The sequence below is a fragment of the Rhinatrema bivittatum genome, chromosome 19, assembly GCF_901001135.1.
Source record: "Rhinatrema bivittatum chromosome 19, aRhiBiv1.1, whole genome shotgun sequence".
Taxonomy (NCBI): Eukaryota; Metazoa; Chordata; class Amphibia; order Gymnophiona; family Rhinatrematidae; genus Rhinatrema; species Rhinatrema bivittatum.
In genome coordinates this window covers 38,979,299-39,003,510 of record NC_042633.1, presented here as the reverse complement: position 1 = coordinate 39,003,510, position 24,212 = coordinate 38,979,299, and the positions used below count along the sequence as shown (strand labels likewise).

Sequence of the window (24,212 nt, the reverse complement as noted above, 5' to 3'; positions counted from 1 at the left end):
TCAGTGCCGGGGGATTAGAATGGAGGCAGGGGGGGAGATAAAATGACTGGCTGAGATCACAGGCAGTGACAGATCCTGGAATTAGAACTGAGGCAGGGGCAGATAAAGCGACTTTTCCCAAGGTCATGAAGGCAAGTGCCAGAGACGGCCGTTAAGGATGAGGCAGAGAGAGATAAAATGACTGTCTCCAAGAGGTCACATCACAGTAACACAGCCGGGGATTAGAACTGAGGCACAGGGGCTTGCCCGAGGTCATATAGAGGGAGTCTGGGATTAGAGCTGTGATTCACCCTGAGGCCATTCATACGGACGGAGCTAGGGATCGGGGGCCACTGGCCGTGTGAATGCTCCTGGTTCCCGAGGTCCCTTTGTTCCTGTCCTCTATTAATAGTTTTATTTGTTCTCTAAGGCTGTGACCGGGCAGAGCAATAGGCATGCGGAGTCTTGCAGGGGTGTCGGTTGCTACTTCCTGCAGGTTCAGATTTTACCCAGAGCAATGGACATATATTTGCCACTTTTGCAGCTTTCAGTATTAATGAGGGGAAACTCGGAGTGGGCACGTCTGCCACTAAATAAGGGCGCTAAAGCTGCCATGAACAATTGCGATGAAGGCAAAGGAGCTGCAAAACAACACGTGCAACAAAATGGCAAAGAATGCGAGCAGCGCCATCTCCCAGGAAGGCAAAGGGGTGGTGGGAACTGTGATGAAATTGTGCAGGCCCTCTAAGGACAAGCGTCTTCCGCCGCACCAAAGATGGAGCCGGCGGTGGGACGTGGGTCTGGGACTCCGGGGGCACAGGCGGGCGTGGCTACGAGCAATCGCCTTCCAAGCCTCCCTCGTTTCCACGCCTCCTCCTGCTTGCCAACCAATCGTCTTTCTCCCTCGCCTCCCAACGTCAGGTCTGGGAAGAGGAAATGGACCTCGAGGGGAACGAGGCTTGGAACGCATGCGGAGTTTCCGGTCTGGGAGTGAAGAAAGGGGGAGGGGGGGGGCTTAGAACGCACGCGGCGTTTCCGGGGTGGGAGCGAGGCTCGGGAGCACGGGGCACTTCCGGGGTAACGGTTTTCTGTGTGAGGGGGGGGAGCGCGGGGAGTCATGGCTGCCGGCGCCCCCCGGGGCCTGGTCTCGGTCTTCCCGTCGCCCCCCGAGCTGGGCGCCTCGCTGTGCCAGCTGCTGCTGCAGGAGGAGGCCCGCGCCCTGGCCTCGCCCCGCCGCCGCTTCGCCCTGGCGCTCTCCGGCGGCGGCCTGGTGTCCCTGCTGGCCCGGGAGCTGCCCCGAGCCCCGGCCCTGCGCGCCCAGCAATGGCTGCTCGCCTTCTGCGACGAGAGGCTGCTGGACTTCGGGGATCCCGAGAGCACGTACGGGGCCTACCGGGTGAGGGCAATGTAGCGTAAGGTCTGTGCAGCGTGGCAGAGGCGCAGAAAGCAAAGCCTGGGAGACCCCGAGGGAAAGTGGAGTCCTTCCGGGATTTTTAAACCCATTTTATTGTTTGCATCAGAGGTGTCTCATCAGGGTTTAATGGTTAAAACCTAAAATCAGAAGTCCTAAATATAATGTATAACACCAAGTACAGAATATAGTGTGTTGTACTGTGTGTGTGTATATATATAGGTACGTATATATATGTACATATATGTAGATGTGTGTACTTGTATGTGTATGTATGTACATATGTATATGATGTAATATGCATACATGAAAATGACACACCTAGAGGGCATGTATTATGAAATTATATTCAAAAAACGGTTTTTTTATTAAATATGTTGATACAAAAACAATTTAATAAACCTCTCCTAATACATAGGATCACCTATCTAAACGGTCTGTCAACACATAAAATCCCATACATTCATTACCCTACATACACACCCAATCATACGCTCATCATAAAACACCCATCACCTCCAAATATCAATTGAATTTGGTTAGCATATATTCTCATGAACATCGGGTAGAAAAACTACTTCACAAATTAATGTTAAGTACCGTATATCAATCAATTCCACCTGCTTTCATCTCCACATTATAGCCTTTATGTCGTGTAGTGCTACTACCTCATAATTTCACAAGAGTATCAATATTATTCATAACCCTAATCGTTCGAATGTAAATATCCAACGAAGATCTCGTTTCGCCCGTTATCACGGGCTTCCTCAGGGACTCTTTATAATCACAAGCAAAAATCCTTCTTCATGCAAATGAGTTACATATGCTATACTTCTGATACTTTATATTCATCAGCTTCTTCCTTGTGATATTTTACACCACCGCACATAGAAGGGATCCTATGAAATATATATCATTCATATTAGACATAACCTTTAACTCATTATCACTAGAAATATATATAGTCGGCCATATCACAAAAACCTCCAACTGATACCATAATTCCAACATGCATCGCCTTGACCCGGTATCTTAAAACCATTCACCATAAATATACCCAGCGTGGCACTCCTTCACCGAACACCATATCCTGTACGTTTCGCAGCTTGTTGCATTTATGTATCTAAAACAAACGTATACAAAATATCCATTACTTGCACTCATTGTATCCGGTAGACAGATATACATTGCTACTTGACTCATCTTATACTCATACTCTAATGCTCCACAATTTACCACATTCTCATCATATAAACTACAAAATGTATTACAAAAAATACCAGAAACCCACACTTACCCAATTTAAACAAAGGCAGCGCTTCACGGTATATTTCACCTGCACTCCTCTGAATCCTTTCAACGGCCTCCGGGGGAAAGGAAACCGCTCTAACAATAAACAATTACTAACCACGCTCAAGCACGGCGTCCCTTTAAATTGTAAATTCTACCAATGAGCTTTATCCAATGTCACTTACGTCATCCCCTCACTAAGACACTATCCACACTCTGGCGCGGCTTACCTTTGCATCCATTCACTGCCAATCAGCTGTATCAAATATCACTTGGATCCTCATCTCACTAAACTTTATAGCACACATAAATCCCGAACAAACACATATTGAATCACGGTATATGCCCACCCCGAGCTACCACCACTATAACAAACACCGATTCAACATCTTCAACATCATTCCCACCATAGTGAACAAATATATTCCTGCAAATATCACAATGCCTCATAACAACCATACCACAACGAATCTTCCTACATTTATTGTACCGTGTCACCATTAACTAATAGAATGCCTCCCACTCTATCATCTCATTTAAACCCCATGGTTGCACTGTATTCCATAAATAAATATATTTTTGCTCAATCCTACGCAATGTATTAGTTACATCCCCCTGTTGATTAAATTGACATTGTTGAATCACAAAGAATTTTAAATGATCAACCTCATGTCCTGCCTCCGACCAATGTGACACTAGGGGAGCTCCTACCTTACCTGTTCTCAGTCTACTCTTGTGTTCTATAATACGCAATCTGATTTTACGGGTGGTATATCCAATATATACCAACCCACAAGGACATAAGATAGCTGTGCCAAGAAGTGCAGAGTCCTGCGTCTGGGGAGCGGCAATCCAGAAGAGCTGCGTGTGATGGGGGGTGAAGAGCTGCTGCGCACGAAGCGGGAGAGGGATTTTGGGGCGATAGTGGCTGGGGATCTGAAGACGTGGAAGCAATGTAACGAGGACATAAGATAGCGTAAATGACCATTGAAGAGTCACAAGAAAACTCTCCTCTTAACACAAAAGGCTGCTTGTGCTGAGATACTTGAAATGTACGTATTTCCAATACATTCTCGCAGACTGAACACCCAATATTTATATTGGAAATACGTACATTTCAAGTATCTCAGCACAAGCAGCCTTTTGTGTTAAGAGGAGAGTTTTCTTGTGACTCTTCAATGGTCATTTACGCTATCTTATGTCCTCGTTACATTGCTTCCACGTCTTCAGATCCCCAGCCACTATCGCCCCAAAATCCCTCTCCCGCTTCATGCACAGCAGCTCTTCACCCCCCATCACACGCAGCTCTTCTGGATTGCCGCTCCCCAGACGCAGGACTCTGCACTTCTTGGCACTGAATCCCAGCTGCCAGACCTTCGACCACCGTTCAGGCTTCCTTAAATCCCCGTCTCATTCTCTCCACTCCTTCCGGCGTGTCCACTCTTGCAGATCTCGGTGTCATCCACAAATGTACCAATGTAAAAATATAATCACATTAGTGCCTTATTAGTTCAGTGCATGAGTTTTCATTTGCTGATTGTATCTGCCACGCCGTCTGGGGGGAGTGGTAGCTTTCATGCAGTTTAACCATCTGTCGTACGATGGCACAGGGAAAAAGTAGTAAATCTTTGAATTCAAATTGAGAATGTGTTTTCTCTCTCCTCTTTCCCCCCCCCCCCCCCCCAGACAAACCTCCTCTCCAAGATCTCCATCCCTGAGAAGCAGGTGCTTGCCATTAACCCTTCGCTGCCCGTGGAACAGGCTGCGGAAGACTATGCCAGGAAACTGAAGGAGGTACGGGGCCGACGCGTCCACCTCTGGCACAGAGGGACTCTGCCTGAGGGACTCATTCCGCCCTCTTTGGGGGGGGGAGAGATTGGGATTCACACACGAGGGTCTTGAAGTGCCAGGTCTAATGCCAGCTACGTACCCTGTTAGTCAGAAGAGATCAGGTTGGGGTTCCCAGCGTGGCTAACTCGTCCTTCCCCGTTCGTCCCCCCGGATCAGTCCAGACCTCCTGGAAAGAGAGGAAGGGAATTCCCTTTTGCAGTCCCCGGCGCCTCAGGTTTGTTTTCTGCTCCCCTGTCCTTGCAGGAGTTCCCGGAGGATGACGTCCCCATCTTTGACGTGCTGATCCTGGGCGTGGGCCCGGACGGACACACCGCCTCCTTATTCCCGGACCACCCGCTGTTAGAGGTACCGCAGGGAGAAGGTGCTTGCACGGGGCTTCCCGAGGAAACGCTCGCTTTCGGAGCCGCATGCATGCAAATAGGTTACCAGCGCGTTTGGTAACAGTCGTCATGCCCTGGCTTTTACCGGAGGCGGGGAGGGGGATCTGCCATGTCTCGCGCTCTGCAGCTTCTGTTTTGGGTCTGCTGTGGCCGGCTCCCGAATCTCACCGGCTTCCGTTTCGGGCAGAGACCCTGTCCATGCGTCACTGGCGGTTGAGAGCTTCCGATGACGACGCCGCATCTGAGAGTTTAATTGTTTCCGAGCAGGCATCCCCTGTCCCTGGCATCGGCGCTGAGGAATCATTGCACAGGCCTGTGAGGATGCGATGAAGGCGGCAGCAGCAGCCCCAGTATAAACCTGCCCACTGCACCCTCATTTTTTTTTTCCTCTCTCAAGTTTTGTTTCTTGGGTAAATGTGTGTAACGGGATCATTTCCTAGCGTGTAGCCAGATGGACTCGGGACCAATGGGTTATGTGCTCCCCTGCCAGCAGAGGGCGGCAGAGCAAGGCTGTAAAGCTGAGGACACAGTACATGCGCCCCTGCAGTGACCTCAGCCCTTCGGTATTTCTCCGTCTCCAGCAGATGGCGGACGTGCATCTCGTGTCACTGTTTTTGTCATGCCAGCAGTCGTTTGGCCTTCCTGCCTCCTTTCTTATTGTGTGCATTGCATCTTTGGTCTCACGGGTTCTTTCCGCGTTCCCAGACCTTCCCACCGAGTTCGCCGTCTGCCATTACGGAGAATGCGCCGACCTTCGCGGCTCGCGGGAAATGTTTCACTCTGACCTTGCTCCCCGCCCTTGGTTTATTAACCCGCGTGAGGGGGCTGGAAGATGGGAAGGGGAGCGCTCTGACCCTTTTTTTCCTCCCCCCGCAGGAAGAGGAGAAGATCGTAGCGGCCATCAGCGATTCCCCCAAGCCGCCGCCCGAGCGGGTGACCCTGACGCTGCCCGTGCTGAACGCGGCGCGCACCGTGGTGTTCGTGGCGACGGGCGACGGCAAAGCCGCCGTCTTGAAGGTAAACCGCGGTGGGCTTCTCCCATTTAGGTTTGGGAGTTGGAATCCAGCAGCCATTGCGCATCTGGATGACCACAGCCTCCCCCTGCCCCCAGTGGCGTGTGGTGGTCCAAAGGGGAAATCCCACAAGGCCACAGTCAGTCCTGCCCGTATCCGAGCCCCTCCATTCTACGTGTCCTGTAATCTGGATGCTAGGCGGGTCCCGTGTCCTTAACACCTGCGTTCTCCGCTGCCGTGGCCTCTGTCGGCTCGTAGACGGGTCGCACGGTGCACCTGGGACTCGCGCTCCCGTCGCAGGAGTTTACCCGTCTGCGTTAAATGAGTACTTACCCTCTTTATCTGCCCGTGGTGGTTTGGAAGTTTTGTAAATCGTGCCACCGCAGCCGGACTCACCTGCGCTCTGATTTTAGCACCTCGCGGCTCTCCCCGTGCCGCTGCCTCCCCCCTCGCCCCCCGCCGGCCTTTTAATCTCACACAGACCCCCCCCCCTCCCCCCCTCTTGTTTCTCAACAGCGCATCCTGGAAACAGACGAGAAGGACCCCCTGCCGGCGGCCCGCGTTCAGCCGCACAGCGGGAGGCTGCTGTGGTTCCTGGACGAGGCGGCTGCCGGGGAGCTGACGGGCCCGGTGGAAAAGCACTCAGTCCTGTGAAAGCCGGCGCAGGGGAGTTTCACGTTCCGGAGCGGAAATCCGGAGGCAGCCTCGCTTCCTTTCCCTGGATGGCACCGGGGACTAGGCACTGTCGTTCCTTAATTTTATTTTTTTATTTTTTTTCAATCAAGGGTGCTTTCTAGCTGTCTGAAATTTTTTTTTTAATAGGGATGATGGGAGAGAACAGCTCTGATTTGTCATGTAATGGTTACTATGGTGCAAAAAGTGAATTTATGAGATAATAAAGTGTGTCAAAAACAAAAAACCCAAATTCAGCTGGGTCTCGTGCTTCACTCCCTGTCCTGCCCGAGTCTCTCGGCCCCTCTTATCTTATTAACACGGCTCCCACGTTTCTGTTGCTAAGCAGGGTCCGCCGCCAGTGCACGCCCGTGCCCCAGGCGGGCAGTCGTATCCCTGACGCTTTCACGTGGCTCTCTAAATGTATCATCGGCGTTTGCAGGGCGGCGAGCAAGTCTATGAAACCTGGAGCAAGAGGCTGCTGGGGGACGGTGCGGAGGAGCTCTCCCCTCCCTGAAGGAGGGGAGGGCAGATTTGCTGCTTGTGAAAGAGAGTGGGGGTCCTGCTTGGGTCCCTGGGGGAGGGCAGAGGCCGCTGTTGAGTAACAGGAAACACATTGACTAATGCAGCTGCCTCGGATACCACCTCGCCTGCTGGGTTTTGCCGTTATGTCTGGTGGAGAGGGGGAAACCACCTGCTGCTGTCTGGAAACCATACTGTGTGTTCCCCTAGGGCCGCTCCACCCCCCCCCCCCCCCCCCCTTTACCATGCCCCTGCTCTCCGCAGGGGAACCAGGAGGAGGGACGGCTCATTTCACCAGCAGGTCTGTAAAGTCCCTTGGTGCATGTCTGCGAATGAATTGCTGGGTGGGTAGAGTTTCCGCAAGCCCGTTGGCTCTCTGGCCCCACTGTGGATAGGAAAATCCCTGGGACAATTTTCTTTGCTGCTGTGTGAGCTGCAGGTGGATGAGGAGGAGAGGTGAGTCCTTGACCTGGTATCTGGAGGTGATTGTATCTGATGATCTTATGGTGGATAAAGTGAGGGTAAAAGCCAGAAAGATGCTTGGCTGCATGGGGAGAGGAAGGGTCAGCAGAAAAAGGGAGGTGACTCTGCCCCTGTATAGGTCCCTGGTGAGACCTCACTGGGAATACTGAGCACAATTCTGGAGATCGCACCTTCAGAAGGATAGAAACAGGATGGAGTCACTCCAGAGGGAGGCTGCTAACATGGTCAGTGGTCTTCATCCTAAAGCACATGGGGATAGACTTAAAGATCTAAACGTGATGCACCCTGGAGGAGAGGGGAGATAGGAAAGAGACATTCAGATATCTCAGAGGTTTCCATGCACAGGAGCTGAGCCTCTATCAATGAAAAGGAGGCTGCTAACATGGTCAGTGGTCTTCGTCCTAAAGCACATGGGGATAGACTTAAAGATCTAAACATGATGCACCCTGGAGGAGAGGGGAGATAGGATAGAGACATTCAGATATCTCACAGGTTTCCATGCACAGGAGCTGAGCCTCTATCAATGGAAAGGAGGCTCTAGAACGAGGAGGGGTCATGGGATGAAGGTGAAAGGGCTTAGGAGTAATCTTGGGAAATATTTCTTACAGAAAGTCATGGGATCTTTGAGGGAGGGGAAGGGATTGTAGAGCTGGGCAGGAAATATGAATGGGACACATGGTCTTTTATCTTCTTGCATAAGGTCATCTTGGGTTTCTCTTGAGAGCCTGTATGTATTTGTGTGAAAGCCTGTGTGGGTGAATGAGAATGGGAGCTTGAATGTGTGGGTGAGAATGGAATGGAGACATTACTTGCCTGATAATTTTGTTTTCCTTAGTGTAGACAGATGGACTCAGGACCAATGGGTTATGTGCGCCCCTGCCAGCAGATGGAGATGGAGTCAGATTTCAAAGCTGACGTCACCCTAGATACAGCCCTGCAGTGACCTCAGCCCCTCAGTATTCTCTTCAAAAGCCACTGTGGACATAGTATCGAAAAAATTTGATTAAAATTGGATAACCGTAACTGTGCTCAGCCACTGAAGCAAGGAGGTCACCCTGTTGATCACCCGGAGACTCTCTTCCATGGACTTTGTCCAGATCAACCAGTCGTTCAAGCATGGGTGCACCAGGATTCCCTCTTTTTCTCAGTGCTGCCACTACGACCCCTCTAATCTTGGAAAATGTTCTGGGGGCGGTGGCCAGAACTGCTAATGGCAACCCAGTACCGCAAAGCAAAGGAAACAATGTTCTCGGTGACCCTCTCTTGGGCTGCTGACTCCGCAAGGATTGAGACCTCTGAAATGTCGACTTTCTGTAGACGTGAAAGCGTTGGGAGCCCCTGAATTGACCCCTCGTGGGCGAGGGTCGCTGTATCTGCATTCTCTTATCTTCTGGTAGCCGGGGGTGGTACTGGAGATTATCCCATTCACGGGCCAGCTTTTCCGCTTCCCAAAGAGGAGTGATCCTTTCAAGGGCATCTTTGTGAGATTTGCCTTGGAGGTTTGATCTGATGACCAATAGCTGTCTTCTGGCCGCCACCACTGAGGCCACTTCTCTGGCTGAGGTACGGACTAGGTTCGAGCCCACGTCAGCTAAAAGGAGGGTGGCGGGTTCCATAACTGCTCTGGAATTCACCCCTGAGTCCTCCACCTCCTGAGAGGAGTGGGCACGAACAAGCTACCAGGGCACAACAAGAAGCAATCTGTAAGGTCATTGCTATTGTGTCAAGGCTTGTTTAAGGATAGATTTCATCTGCCTATCATGTGCATCCATTAAGGCTGCTCCTCCCTCCGCTGGGATTGTTGTTCACTTGGAGAAGGCCTAGACCTGTGCATCCACTTTAGAGAAACACAAACGTTCTCTCGCTGCTGGATCCAGTGGGTATAGAGCTTCTAACACTCATCCACCTTTAAAACTTGCTTATGGGGACAACCCACTTTCCAGGTCAATCAACTCCTGGATGGCTTCCAGTACTGAAAAGTAGCAAGGCTTTCCCTAGGAAATCAGACATGGGATTCTTCTTTGGTTCCATCATGGGGTCCACCGCAAGAACTCCCAGCATCTTCAGGGTCTGGGAAAACCAGGGCCAGCTATTCGTCTCTGGGACAAACGTTAACAAGGTCCCGATATAAGAACATAAGAAATTGCCATACTGGGTCACACCAAGGGTCCAATCAAGCCCAGCATCCTGTTTCCAACAGGGCCAATCCAGGCCATAAGCAACCTGGCAAGTACCCCAAACACTAAGTCTTATTCCATGTAACCATTGCTAATGGCAGTGGCTATTCTCTAAGTGAACTTAATAGCAGGTAATGGACTTCTCCTCCAAGAACTTATCCAATCCTTTTTTAAACACAGCTACACTAACTGCACTAACCCACATCCTCTGGCAACAAATTCCAGAGTTTAATTGTGCGTTGAGTGAAAAAGAACTTTCTCCGATTAGTTTTAAATGTGCCCCATGCTAACTTCATGGAGTGCCCCCTAGTCCTTCTACTATCCGAAAGAGTAAATAACAGATTCACATTTACCTGTTCTAGACCTCTCATGATTTTTTACACACCTCTATCATATCCCCCCTCAGCCGTCTCTTCTCCAGGCTGAATCTCCCTAACCTTTTTAGCCTTCCTTCATAAGGGATCTGTCCCATCCATTTTATCATTTTGGTTGCCCTACTCTGTACCGTCAAGAAAGCAAAGAGGTAGGCGATCTATGATAGCCGTCAGGAAAAACAAAAAAGAATAGATGCCTCAATCTTTTCCAATGTTTATTAAAATAGAGACGTGTTCTTAAAGTGCCCGACTCCGGCCGAGTTTCGCAGCTTGACAGCCGCTGCCTCAGGGGCTTGAACACTTCAATTTCAAAGATGAAACTCAGCAACATACCGAGACCGTGAGCAGGTGCTGCTCTTTTTGAAAGTTGGTCAGACATTTGTTGTTCACTGGATGAAACCAAATTTGCTGAGCTTCATCTTTGAAATTGAAGTGTTCAAGCCCCTGAGGCAGCGGCTGTCAAGCTGCGAAACTCGGCCGGAGTCGGGCACTTTAAAGAACACGTCTCTATTTTAATAAACATTGGAAAAGATTGAGGCATCTATTTTTTTTTGCTACTCTGTACCTTCTCCATCGCAATTATATCTTTTTTGAGATGCGGCGACCAGAATTGTACACAGTATCAAGGTGCGGTCTCACATGGAGCGATACAGAGGCATTATGACATTTTCCTTTTTATTCACCATTCCCTTCCTAATAATTCCTAACATTCTGTTTGCTTTTTTGACTGCTGCAGCTCACTGAGCCGACGATTTCAATGTGTTATCCACTATGACGTCTAGATCTCTTTCTTGGGTTGTAGCTCCTAATATGGAACCCAACATGTGTAATTTCCCCTTCTTCTAAGGAATCTGGATCCTCTTCTTGGTCCGTGCCATCCGGGGTCCCTGCCAGGGATACCTGGGTGAGGCGAGGCATGTTGCGAGGTCTGTGGATAGGCCTGGGAGAGGGAGGGCTTACCGGTTGAGGGGCCAGTGAGGCAGCAGACTGCACCTGTACGAAGGCTGGAAGGCCTTAAAAGAACTCCACCCAAGAGGGTACTGGGGTAGATGAAGCTAAATTTCCCTCTCCCATGGATGACCCAGTCCTGGGGGGATACTCAGTCCGGGGTACTTTCCGGTTAAGGCTGTGGCTGACCCATCCTCTGGATGGGAGGAGCCAGGTTTAGCAAAGTCCGACCGAAGAGGCCAACTCTCCCTGGGCTTCCTCACGGAGCTGACGTAAGCAAGACTCCAGGTCAGACTGTGCAGCCCTCATATTTATTTATTTTATTTAGTGGCATTTCTATACCGACGTACGTTGGCAACATCTCGTCGGTTTACAAAGAACAAAACTAGCAACAGGCTTTACATGGAACAAGTATGAAAAGCAGCGCAGAGAGAGAAAGGCGCTCATGTTTCTTCGCCGCCAGAGCCGTTGGCGATGGTAACTGCGTGTTCAGATGGCCCGCGCTTAAAATTTTATGTACAGGTTTCGGGCCCCTACGCAGGCTGCAGCAAGGTGTGCATGCGGCCCTTGCGCCCAGCTTTTAATTGTGTTCTGCTCCTAGTAAGTAATGCACGTACTGCACACGGCGCTGTGCGCAGAGCCGACGTGCGCTGCGTGTACCGAAGCTCCATGGGGAGGGCATTGCTGCTTTTTCCTAAGGTTGCTGTTATTTGAGTCCTGAGAGTCGGTGTGGCGGGGTTTGAGAGGTCTCTTTCTTTGCAGGGGTTTGTGTCACTTCACAAAAGGTTTAGCAGTGGAGGACTATTATTTTTCGCTGAGGTGACTGCAGCATTGGAATATTTTGTGCATGTTTGGTTGTATTAGGAATTGTTGCAGCTCTGCTCTGTCCCTGTTCTGATGATGATTTAAATCTATTTATTGTAGTTATGATGATTTCTGGCTTTCTGCAAAGAGGATTCATGAAAGAATACATTGATATTTGTTTTATCACATGATTGGCTCTGTTTGCTTTTTACATGATCTACTTGTGCATTTATAAAGTGCAATAAATATAAATTAAATTAAGACGGATTAATAAGGAATTTTCAATGCTGGTAAGTGCTTGAAATGATGGAGGTAGGATGCTTTAAAGTTTTCATGCAAGATGCATAATAATGGCTGTTGCTGCAAACTACTTAGGAAGCCTCTGTAGGGTGCAGTACCTGGCGCTATTTATCAGTGAGAATACAAGGAGTGACTCTCAGCCTGGGTGCCCTTCAGCCCACCCCCCATGTTAACCTTGTGCCCACCACAAAACTCAGTTATGGCTTACGCCTACTGGCCCGAGTTGCGAGTTTATTTTTAAGAGATCGGTGGGGGGAGGTGCTCAGTGCGCCCTCTAAACCCACAGGGCAGAAACTCGAGAGGGCGGGTGGACGGCTCTGCATCTGCCATTTCTAACCCACGCTTCCCTCCGAGGCCCTGGCACCAGAGAAAGTCGGGGTGGGTGGGGTGGACCCCGTCCGGGCCGTTCTCGGCGAGGTTGGGATCCCTCGCTCCCAAGCTGGGCGCAGGGTCACCTCTGACTTTGGAGGTGACGCTGATCTAATGCTTTTATTTTTTTCTTCTAATAGTTTTCGGTATCCTGTTAGTGCGGCGCGGCATCTGGTTTGAGTGGTAAGGAGGAGGGGGGTGGGGGAGAGCGTGGCCGCGTGTCTGTCTGTCTGTCGGTAAGCGGAGGAGTTTTCCCTTGGCGCGCTCCCTGCGCGTGGGTGCTAAGGACAGTGCTGTCAAACACGCGTTTATTCAGCTGGGTCCTGGCTCTCGGGCTGTCCGCAATGAATATGCATGAGCGAGAGCGTGCAAGAGTGTTTACGATGTGGTATTCATTTTTTAATATCCAGCAGCAGCAGTTGCTCGGTGGGGGGAAAGGCGCGGAGGTGCGATCGGGTCTGGCTCGGGCCCTCTCGGCGGGGAGCAATGGCCGCTCTCTTTTAACCCGATGCGCACGCTGAGGAGCGCCCGGCTCGCAGCACCCTGGTGGAAAATGGGAGGAGGGCACTCCAGCCGGCTGGACAAGCGACAGCAGCGGTATCTGCGAGGTGAGGGGGGAGCCGGAGGGCCATCGTGCAGTAGGTTGGGGGGGGGGATGACGCCCTAATGGGGGGATATTGACCACAGGGAAAGGTGGCTCTCAACCTCCATCCCCTGCTAACGTGTCTCTCAGCCTCGTGGAGGGGCTGATTTCGGTCTCTCTGCCCACCGGTTCTCGGGTCCTCTGCAGAGGCTGCCGGGGGGGGGGGGGGGGGTTCGGTTACGTGGGTGCGGCGCGCTGCTGCATGCCCGTGACCTGTCCTGGTTTCACCCCCTTCACTGCACGAGGGGAGATGCACTTCTGATTGCCCTAAGAAAGAGAACTACGTTTCCCTGCATGCACTGGGTGGGGTGGGGGGGGGGGCAGTGCATAAAACCAGGACTGGCTCGGTCTACCCCTCTAATGCCCTGGAATTGTTGGCACCCTCGGCAGTGCAGCTGCACAGTTTCCCTTCCCCGGATCTGCATGGAAAGGAAGCTCTGTAACGCTGGGGTTAAGCTTCACAGCTTCTGCATAAGGACCCATTGTCCACACTCATTAGAAATCCCCTCCCGGCCTTCCCACGGCTTTGCTGAACGGCTCTTTGTGCCCTGGCTTTCCTTGTGTTTCTCCATCTGGAGCGGAGGTTTGGGGGAGGGATGATGCCAGGGGAAGTGCTTGGGAGCACTGTCCAAGGGGGTCCTACCTGTCTCCGTGTCATAAGAAACTGGCGAATCCGGTCCTGGCTTTACCCCAGTACTCGCAAGGGTCTAAAGTTAGGGGCCTGCAATGGGGAAATCAGAACTACAGTTCCTAAACATACCCATATCAGTCCAGAGAAGCGGGTTGTGTACCCCTACCAGGAGGTGGAGTCAGAGAACAATTAGAACCTTGGGCACTGCCATATATACCAGTGTGCCCCCTGCAGTCCCTCAGTATTTCTCTGTCTCCAGCAGTTCCCTGTACATACCCAGATCAGTCCAGACTCCTGGGTTTTACCTCTCTGCCAGCAGATGGAGACAGAGAGAGTCTCACTGACACTGTACATAACCCAGTGTGCCCCCTGCAGTCCCTCAGTATTTCTCTGTCTCCAGCAGTTCCCTGTATGTACCCAGATCAGTCCAGACTCCTGGCTTTTACCTCTCTGCCAGCAGATGGAGACAGAGAGTCTCACTGACACTGTACATAACCCATTGTGGCTCCTGCAGTCCCTCAGTATTTCTCTGTCTCCAGCAGTTCCCTGTACATACCCAGATCAGTCCAGACTCCTGGCTTTTACCTCTCTGCCAGCAGATGGAGACAGAGAGTCTCACTGACACTGTACATAACCCAGTGTGGCTCCTGCACTCCCTCAGTATTTCTCTGATTCCATTAGTTCCCTGTATGTACCCAGATCAGTCCAGAGAAGTGGGTTGTGCACCCCTGCCAGCAGGTGGAGTCAGAGAGCAAAACTTTGGGCACTGCCGTAGATAACGAGAGTGCCACCTGCAGTCCCTCGGTATCGGAGTGTACCCAAGCCCTTAATAAAACGCAGAAAGGACGAAGCGGGTTGAACATTTCTCCTGGAAGTAGAATAGCGACTCGTTTCAGTCACCCCAGAAGTCTTTAATTCCCGGCGCATCTTTTGTCATCAGATCAGGGTGGGGGGGGTTGAACTCGGCTTGGTTTGCCTGCGATATGGAAAAAGGGTTGGGGGTTAACAGGTGTCGCACCCCTCTGGAACAGTCCCCCCCCCCCCTCCATGGTCTCTTACCCGCTGCCCTCGTCCCCCCTCTCTACGCAGGTCGGACGGGCGCCGTGCTGAGGAGCTTCATGCCCTACTACAGAAGACAGCTCGCCTTGGCGTTTCTCCGGCAGGTGCACGGGGAGCTGGAGCCGCCCGGGAAACACGGACTGCAGCTCCTCCAGAACAAGGTCAGCGCCATCTGCCCTAGCCCCCAAACTCGGACACCCCCCCCCGTCAGCGGCTCCTCCGCAGGAGGAACTGAGTTACTGTTGCCAGCAGGCGCTCAGCTGCTCTAACAAGAACAATATTAATAACTTTTTACATAACTGAATTATAGCAGGCAAAACGGACGGGTCCCCGCCCCAATCTCCATGGGAGGGGGGGGGGGGGAGTATTTCAGATGTGGGCCGCCCCCTCCTCCCCGGGGACAGGTATAACCCCGTTTTATCCTGCTGCCTCTAAGGCGTAAATCGTCCCTGACGTGGTTTCCCCCTCCCCCCCCCCCCCCAGCTGTGCAAGAATCCGGACGGCGTCCTTCACGAGGGATTCCTGCTGCACTACGAGGACAAAGCGGACAGGTGGACAGAGAGCTACGTCACCGTCCGAGGAGACTTCAGCCTGGAGTGGTTCCGTTACAGAGAGGTAACCGGGGGGGCCACGGCACGAGCAAACCCAGCCTCCTGCTTTATTGCGTGGGTGGGTTCTGGGGGTGTCCCGTCTGAGGGTCTCCTGGAAGATAGGGGTGGGAGGTTCTGCCTTCCGAGCCTTCGTGATACCTGCCAGGATTGTCGCCCCGTTCCAGGTCAACCAAAGAGGCTGATCCAGCCCCTGGCTTTGCCCCTTTGCATGGTGGGAGTTGTAGTATTGATTTTTCCTACTTAGGGGGGGGGGAATCGGAACTACGACCCCCAGCATGCACTGGGAGCAAAACCAGGTCTGTGCCGCTCACCCGACGCAGCCACCCACGTAATCCCCACTGACCTTCTCCTCCACTCCGAGCACTGTTCCTGCCTCTCCTCACCCTCACCCCCCCCCCCTTTCCACGCTCTGTCGGGGGGGACCGGAGGTTGATCTCCGAGGCTCCGGTAACGGGCGAGTCATCTGCTGCCGTGTCTCTCTCTCTCCCAGGTCCAGGGCAAGGGCCGCAGGCCCCGGGGCCGCGCCGCTCTGACGGGGTATCGGCTGGCGTCCTCGCTGAGCGAGTATTCCCGACGGAGTCCTTCTGCCAGGAGCTGACGGGTGAGGATCCCCGGGGTATTCCGTGTGCTTCTCCTTCAGCTCCTCTCACGCCGTGGGTCTCTGAAGCCGTCCGCGGGGGGGGGGGCTTTGATGGAAAAATGGGGGGCTTTGACGGAAAAACGACGCGCATCTCGTTTGATGGCCGTTTCTTCCCCGCTCAGGGCGGACGCCGGGCTGCCTGCGGGAAGAGGTGTGGGGGCCTCTCCCTGGCGTCCCCCAGCCCTCGCGCCTTCCTAAGAATCTTTCACCGCGATTCTTATTTATTTATTTTTTTCCCCCCAGGGTCCCCGTCGATCACACGGCAAGGACGCCCTCGGGTGCCCGCCTACCGAGTTTTCTCTCTTCCTCTTCCACCCCTACCGCCGGCAGTTCTGCTTCTGCCTGACCTCGGCAGAGTCGCAGGGCGCCTGGCGAGCAGTCCTCCGGGACGCCATCCGCTGGCGCAACACAGGTAATGCTGCCCCCCCCCCCCGGGGCGAGGAAGGGGGTGGGCAGGTGAGTGGGTCTTTTGCGCGTGTAGTAACAATCCTGTCTGGTCCAGCCCGGCAGCGGGGAGACGGCGCCGCGGCGGAAGCGTTCACGGAGGCCGTGCGTTTCTACCGTCAGGAGAGAGGCAGCTACGGAGCCGGCGACCACCTCCTGGGTGACATGGCCGAGGTCTGTTCCTAATCACTGTCGTCCCGTCCCCCCGTCCCCTGTATCCGGCGCGCTGCTTAATATCTCCTCCCTCCGATGACCCCTGCAGCCCAGTTCTTCACCATCCCTCCTAGTATCCGATGCCCGGGTAACTTGACCTTTCACTCCCGTGCACCCCCTCTCCAGCGTCCAACACGCTGCTAATTCCTCCTCGTCTTTCTAATCTGTGAGGCGCCAGTGATTATTATCCGCGTTATAAGGAGGCTGTTAACCCCCTGCGCACATGCTAACAGCACTGCCCGCGGCCGCTCCTGTCCTGCCGACGGGAAGGGAGCGCGCCGCCTGCTTCTCCCGTTCCAGGTCCTCAGTAACGTGGCGATGCAGGATTTGGTGCCCTGGCTGCAGACCCAGCTTCCGCCGGCCGGCAAAGACGCGCTGAGGAAAAAGAAGGGCACCTGCTTCCCGGTAAGTTACCCGGAGTGCCGTAAGACAGGGGGGGAAAGTCGCCCTGCCGCCGTGCCCGCGGGATGTGCCCACCCTGATTTCCAACCCCCCAACATCTCTGTCCCTTGCAGGGAGCGCACACCCTGATCCCCCCCCGCATCTCTCTCTGTCCGTCCCTCAGTTCCTGCAGGAAGTGTACGGTCTGGTTCTGGAACAGGTCTCTGCCGAACTCCGGGTTTATCAAGAGGAGGAAACGGAGCTTCGTAGGCAGCTGGAGAAGAAAATACGCCCAGACCTGGACCAGATGTTGACACTCAAGGCTCAGATTTCAGGGAAAATGCAAGGTGAGAACATGGGGGAAACGCTTATGCGAGCGGCTGGGCTATGAATTTGACACATGGCTTGTCCTAGGCTTTAGAGTTCTGTAATGACTCGGGGAGCAGCGTGCCCCCCCCAACGCCGTGCTGAGATAACTGCGTCGATAAAGATTCAGAGGGAAGAATGCTTTCCACTGACCCCCGTCTGTGTCCTTCCCTAAACAAACAAACCAGTGTTCTTGGAGATCTTCCGTCCTAACAGCTGGAGCCTGCAGTGGTAAGGGCAGGTCGGAGTACAATCTGTGCTGGCTCAGCATCCCGGGCAAAGCACCGACTGCTGGGATGGTAGCACACTCCAGCAACTTTCGTCTCTGGCCTGCATGCCGCGCGCCATACAGAATCCTGAATACTGCAGGACCTGCTAAGTCCCCGTCTCACGCCGCTGGCACTGTCTTTTTATGCCTCACAGCTATGGTGTACGGCGCGGCGCGGTCACTCTGCGACAGCAGCGTGGAGCCAGCCCTGGATTATGTGATCGAGGAGCTGTTGGAGCCCATCACCTCGGGCTTTGAGGAGGTACGCTCTCTCTTCGCCAGCAGGATCGACAGGATAATCGGGAGTGCTCAGAACCATCCATCTGCAGTGCTGCAGGAGGTAAGATCCGAGGGTGGAGGCGTGAAGAGAGGCTGAACGCATTAATCACAGATGGACAGGGCAGAAGGAAGAGTAGACACATGGATGGATTGTAAATGGAAGACAGATGAAGAGGAATGGTTGGGAGGAACTGAGTGAAGAGAGAATGGAGAAGCCGATGGTATACCTGATTGAATAAACACATGGATCTATGATAGATGGAAGATTGGAAAGCTGATGATGGAAGTTTAAACTGATGGATAATTTGGATGAATGGGTCGGTGGAGTGATGGATTTACCTGGTTGATACATAATGGTTGGGTACACGAAAGGATGAATATATTGATGGATAGGAAGGTGGTGGATAATATGGTGATTGGGTAGATAATGAGCGACTATATTGATGGATGGGTAGAGGAAGAGCACATGATATTGATGGATTGATGATGGATGGGTAGATGAATGATATTGATTGGTGGGTAGATGATGGATGGTGACATTGGGGGTAGATAATGAGTGACTATATTGATGGATAAGTAGATACATGATATTCATGGGATGGGTAGATAATGGATGATATTGATTGGTGGTAGGTGACAGAGGGTAGATAATGAGTGAATATATTGATGGGTGAGTAGGTGAATGATATTGATGGATGGGTAGATAGATGATATTGATTGGTGGTAGACAACAGGGTAGATGAGTGAATATACCTGACTGTACTTTGACCTGACTGTACCTGTTCCTATCTGTACTATTATTATGATCTTTGTACTACCCATTTAAATCATCTTTCTCCAATCGAAACTTGTAAACCGTTGTGATGGCAAAACCGAATGATGGTATATAAAAATCGATAAATGAATAAAATAAATATATTGATGGGTGAGTAGATGAATGAGATTGATGGATGGGTAGATTATGGATGATATTGATTGGTAGGGAGATGAGTGAATATATTGATGGATGGGTAGATGATGGATGGCGATATTGATTTGTGGATAAATGAATGATCCTGGACGGTAGATAATGAGTGAATATAGTGATGGATGAGAAGATGAATGTATTGATGGATGACAGTATTGATCAGTAGACAGTGAATTAATATATTGACTAATGGGTAGATGATAGTTGTATTGATGTTTGAATATGGTATTAGATGTTGATGGGATGGATACATAGCAGGATGATGTGGTGTTGATGGAGGGGTAACTTTAATAGTAACTTGCCTTGAAATTTTCTAAAACAAATTGGTGTGATCCAGGTGTTTAACCTCACTGAGATGCCCTGGAACTCTGTGCTGATGCAGCAGTGTTACGAGAAGGCCACACTCTTTCTGGATGGGCTGCATGGGCTGGGAGATCGGTTTGGTTTTCACAGTGTGGCCGGCCTGGTGCTCAGAGCCCAGAACCTCATGCAGGAGGTACGGTAGGCGACAAGCATTTTGAGACCTGACTTGAGGTCAGGAAGATGCAACTTCTGGAAGGGAATCAGAGGTCTTGCTTGGGGCTGGGGAAGGAGGGGAAAGGAATCTGCTTTTCCCTTAACAATTTTAACTTTGATATCACCTTCAATCCCCTGGCAGAATGCACACTTTTGGGGCTCTGCAGGTGTTAACAGGATAGGTATATCCTGATATTAGTTGCTCCTGAAGGCCTATGCGCAGTAATTGCATAGCCTAGTGGGGAAAGGACACGGAGACAGATCAGCCCGGCGGTTCCACTCCAAGCACTGCCTGGACACTTTCAGGGCCAGGAAGGGTAGGGGGGAAGGTACAGAGGTGGACGTTGCTGGAATGCGACATGAGTTGATCAGGCTGTGTGGCCATCCAGCTCTTGAACGACTTTTGTCCTTGTTCTTTCTAGTTAATGGAGAACCTCGTCTTCACGTTCCAGCATCTATCCAACCTGCACGTAAAGTGCATCGTCGGCACGCCTGAGGTCATCCGGGCTTTGGAAAAAGTCAAAGGTCGGGTGTTTAAGGTGAGAATCCCCTGCAGGGATTTCTGTCCCGGAAACGTCTCCGGCTAGGTGGAAGGTCTCTCTGTGCTTCAGATAGATCTGTGACGGCTCTTCATCCCCGTTCTTGGCTGATGTCGGTCTCCGGTCCCCCCCCCCCCCCCCCCCCCCCCCCCCCGTCCCCCCCTACATTTCTCTCCCCTCCAATCCCGTCTTTGGCTCTTAACTCGCCGTTCTGCTCAGAGCTTAACCTGAGTTTGTTTGTTTTTTTCACTTGCTCCTCATTGTCCACCCCGAAACCGATTCTAGCCACAGTTGCGGACTCGTACTCCGATTTTTTTTTTTTCTTTCAGAAGTTTGACTGCGACAGCAGTGCCATCCGGAAGCGGTTCACCCAGGAGGCTCTCGTCCAGATCTTCCTCCCGTTCCTGCTCCAGCGCCTGGAGCCCAGCTGTAAACTGGTGAGGATGGTGGAGGTGCTTCACCGCGTACAGCGGTTAGCGGGTGAAGGAGAGGACCCGTATTACGTGAAACGGTTTTTGGAAGGGGGGTGGAGAGGTACGGACGGGTCTTAGGGAGGCCTGTAGGTAGAATGGAGGTGTGGGAGGACCGGCCTGCCCCGCGTGACCCAGGCTGTTGGCGGAGGGGGAATCGCCTCGCTGCCCCCCCCCCCCCCCCGGGCTGTGGCTGCTTCTCCGGCCCCCGTCTCCTTTGTTTCCTCAGGAGCTGCCCAGGTACGAGACCTACGTTTTCGCCGACTGCAGCTCGGTCGTCAGCGTGGAAAATATTTACGAAGAGATCGTCCTCGATCTGCTGCAGGAGGCCATCGGGAAAGGTACAACTCTCCCATCGCGTCATGGCCCCCACCCCCCCCCAGAGACCGCGGAAGCGACATTAACCCCGGGGGGAGAGGGGGAGGAAGCCACACAAAACGAAACTCTTGTCTTGCCTGCGCTCTTGGCGGGAGACCCTGGCGCATTGACGTTTCGTTCCCGCCGTTGGAGGGGGGGGAGGGTCCTCGGGGAGAATTGCTTTACTGGAATAATTTTTTGCGGCTCTGCTTTAAAGATGGCGGTCGGCACTCTCTCCCCTCCCCCCTCCCCACCTTAGCTTCCCTGCCTCTTCTGCATTGCAGTGGATGGGGGGGGGGAGGGGCTGCGGGGCTTCTCACGGACGGAGCCGAGGCAGAAACGGAGAAAGCAGTGGCTCCTCCTCCAGACCTCGGCGGGACCGAGCGAGATGAGGGAGCAGGTCTAAAATTTCATAGCGACGGTCTTTTCTTTTTCTAATATATATATATAAAGGGGAACGAATCACGGGGGGGTGAGGACAAGCATGGGACCAGTGTGCTGGGACGTCCGTTTCCACCTGGCGCTGCTCCTTTAACAGTCCAAGTGAACAGCGTGTAATTAGCACTCGGGTCTTAACTGCACACGTTTCTCCTCCTCTCTACTGAATATGTTATGCGCAGGTGAATGTGCAAAAAAAAGGCTTTTCACTTCTTTGCAGTTTCCCGCAGGCCTTTCCTACATCTTCCATTATTTTTTTTTTTCTTTTCTCTCGAGGTCTGAAAGAAGCCTCGGGCCGGAGCAGGTACAACCTGTACAGCGACAGCTTCGTGTCGGTTTTCGGCAGCTCGGAGGACCTGCCCGGGCACACGGTGGGACTGGCGCCGGGCCCCCGCCCGGGAGGACGTGGCGGGGAGGACTCCCCGGGGAGCGAGGGGAATCCAGCCGCCTCCGGCGACGGCCGGGCTGGAAGCACTCCCGAACGCAACCGAGCCCCGGCTGGTGCGGGGGGGCCGGAAGACGGGGTCTCGTCCGGGAGCTTCCGGACGGCTCCCCGCCCGGCTCTGCCTGGCAGCGGAGAGCGGGCGGGCCCGGCGCCGGCCGTTCCCAGCGGAGGCTCGGCCCGTCGCGGCCCTCGCAGCTCGGGCTGGACAACCCGTGGGAACCTGCACGTCCCCGGAGAAGCAGAGGGGGCCGACCTGCGGCCCCTAGAGCTGGACACTGCCGAAAGGCAGCTGCTGCTGGACGGGCTCTCTAGCCATGGAGATGGCAGTCTTTCAGATGGACCGGGACCTACTGGAAATGGACTTAAACGACCAGAGACGGCACCTTCAGGCTCCTCTCCCTTCTGAACGGTCCTAAAGCCCCTGGGGGCTAGCAGTCAGCAGAAGAAAGCCTCCGGGATGTGTTAACAGTTGTTGATTTAAATCCAGCCTTTAAACCGTCACCGAGAAAGCCTTATTATTACTAATCACTATGGTAGAATATTTTTCTGTGTAGCAGCACCGTAGAGATGCCGGCGTCCCGCTTCCTTGCCTCTTAAAATCCAGGCCCAAGCAGGTCGGGGAAATAGCTGAAGGTCGCCCAGTGAAATCGACGGCGGTGGTGGAACTGGAATCTGGGCTTGCAGGCGCCGGTGCCGTCCCAGACGGTGGGGGGGGGGGGGGGGGGGGGCGGTGGGACCTCGGGTTCCGTGAAGCGCCGCCCTTGCCCATAATCACCTGCAGAGCTGCGGCGCGATCGAGGCAGTGTTATCCCGGTTCTCGGGCCGTCTGTGGTGAGCCCTGCGTGTGAATTCCCCATCTGGTCTCGGACTATCCGTCCGACCAAGGAGGAGTTATTTTACATTTAGTGCGGCAGGGTAAGAGAGCCCCAGATGCAAGCAGCAGCACGAGAGGGGGGGGGGGGGATCCGTGCTTGCAGGTATTTTTTTTATTAACGTTGCCTACCGCTTTGAGTTGTATCGTTTGCAAAAGGAGGCGAACTGTAAAAGTGTAAAAATTGTATTTCTTCCTCTGTAACTTGGGCAAAATCGGTCCCTCCCTTTCTTTGCATGCTTCCAAAATGCTCGACCGCTCTCTTATGCCCTCCCGCTACATCGGCAGCGGAATAGGCCAACATGGCATGGGCAACTAGGGAACTTGGGTGGTGGGTGGGGGGGTGTGTGCATGGTCTCCCCGCCGCTCCCTCCGTGCTTTTGTGGGACTGCATCAGTTTGCTCTTTGCTGATCTCCTCCTGCATTGCATTGCTGCACTGCAGTCTGGTTCAGCTTCACTTTGACCAGGTCGTGCCCCCGGTCTTCTGAAGCCGCTTCGGTGGGTACAGTTCATGCTTTTACTCGCCAATGCGTGGGTTCACTCCGCAGCTCCTCATTGGCGTCTCTCCCGCTCCGTGATGTCCGGTTTTAAGCAGGTTACAGGCTGCCTCGTGTCAGACGGGTCCACCAGAGCGGCTTTTAGAAAGTGTAATTTATTAATGAAACTGTTTCTAAGAGTTTTGTTGTGGGTTTTTTTTAATCCCTCTTGTAATGGTTTATGTAATAAATCTGCAAATTCCTAGTAAAAGATTGGACGGGTCTGTGTTCTCTGCAATCCCCCCCTTTTATTGCCTGGTTGGGTTAGCTGTTGGCTCTGATTTTTGTAGGCACCAGGGCTGTGGCTTCCCCGGGACGCAGCCACGTGCAGGTCCGATGGCAGCCTCCCTTGGCACCATAACTAGAACGGTGCTTGCCAGCTCCCGTCCAATAGGCGGATCTGATCCTGGTTTTTGTCTCCTGCCCCAGTGCAAGCTGGAACTTGTAGTTTTCCTGTTTTTTGCCTAAGGAGATTTTGACCCGTGAACAAGTCCATGAATTGCACTGGGGTTGCCCTACCAGATTGGATAGGCCGAGTGTCTGTGCGTACGTGTATGTGTAAGGGGGAGGAGAGAGTGACACAGAAAATGTGTGGGAGAGTGGGGAATGAATGTCACACGGTAAAGAGAGAGACGGACATGGTTTCATATCCCTAATGCATATGCATGAGGTAGATTTGCATAGACTGGAGCCACTGCCTGCGGCTCTTGTCACCCCAGTGCTCTCCTGGTGCACGAGACATCCAGACCCTTTAACGGAAGGCTCTCCTGACAGGGGGCGGGCCCTCCTCGGGCAACGGTTTTCTCTCGCTGACGTCAGTGATCCGCCTCCCTTAAAGGCGCGCTGCGACTGGCAGTGCAGTGAGCGCTTAGGCTCCGCCCCTGGGGGGGCCCTTTCCCCTTAATCCCCCGGGTCGGCGGTCAGCAAATCCGCGGTTAAAGGCGCGGTGCAGGAGGCGTTGAGG

At 52.9% G+C, this 24,212-nt stretch overlaps 2 protein-coding genes across 4 annotated transcripts; both read left to right on the top strand.

Moving 5' to 3' along the window:
• Positions 1-1,005: 1,005 nt before the first annotated feature.
• Positions 1,006-6,849, top strand: PGLS (6-phosphogluconolactonase). Its single transcript, XM_029585079.1, has 5 exons — positions 1,006-1,375; positions 4,367-4,474; positions 4,775-4,876; positions 5,788-5,928; positions 6,441-6,849. The coding sequence occupies exons 1-5, from the start codon at positions 1,097-1,099 to the stop codon at positions 6,576-6,578; spliced, it is 768 nt and encodes a 255-aa protein (XP_029440939.1). The 5' UTR covers positions 1,006-1,096; the 3' UTR covers positions 6,579-6,849.
• Positions 6,850-12,484: 5,635 nt separating this feature from the next.
• Positions 12,485-23,459, top strand: NIBAN3 (niban apoptosis regulator 3). 3 transcript variants are annotated; one of them, XM_029585283.1, is made up of 12 exons: positions 12,485-12,756; positions 12,984-13,181; positions 14,937-15,067; positions 15,390-15,521; positions 17,115-17,219; positions 17,380-17,542; positions 17,985-18,169; positions 19,413-19,571; positions 20,014-20,130; positions 20,460-20,567; positions 20,830-20,941; positions 21,672-23,459. In XM_029585283.1, exons 2-12 carry the CDS (start codon positions 13,082-13,084, stop codon positions 22,244-22,246), a joined length of 1,887 nt encoding a protein of 628 aa, XP_029441143.1. In that variant the 5' UTR covers positions 12,485-12,756; positions 12,984-13,081; the 3' UTR covers positions 22,247-23,459. The 3 variants fall into 3 exon arrangements, with proteins under 3 accessions (XP_029441143.1, XP_029441144.1, XP_029441145.1); XM_029585284.1 differs by lacking the exon at positions 12,984-13,181; XM_029585285.1 differs by lacking the exons at positions 12,485-12,756; positions 12,984-13,181; positions 14,937-15,067; positions 15,390-15,521 and adding exons at positions 16,232-16,569; positions 16,660-16,775.
• Positions 23,460-24,212: the final 753 nt, after the last annotated feature.

Coding starts and splice junctions, on each gene's coding strand:
- NIBAN3 (XM_029585283.1), top strand. CDS start 13,082: ATGCGCACGCTGAGGAGCGCCCGGCTCGCAGCACCCTGGTGGAAAATG. Junction 15,522..17,114: donor AGTGGTTCCGTTACAGAGAG/GTAACCGGGGGG, acceptor CTCCCGTTCCAG/GTCCTCAGTAACGTGGCGAT. Junction 19,572..20,013: donor CCCAGAACCTCATGCAGGAG/GTACGGTAGGCG, acceptor TGTTCTTTCTAG/TTAATGGAGAACCTCGTCTT.
- PGLS (XM_029585079.1), top strand. CDS start 1,097: ATGGCTGCCGGCGCCCCCCGGGGCCTGGTCTCGGTCTTCCCGTCGCCC. Junction 4,475..4,774: donor ATGCCAGGAAACTGAAGGAG/GTACGGGGCCGA, acceptor CTGTCCTTGCAG/GAGTTCCCGGAGGATGACGT. Junction 4,877..5,787: donor CGGACCACCCGCTGTTAGAG/GTACCGCAGGGA, acceptor CTCCCCCCGCAG/GAAGAGGAGAAGATCGTAGC.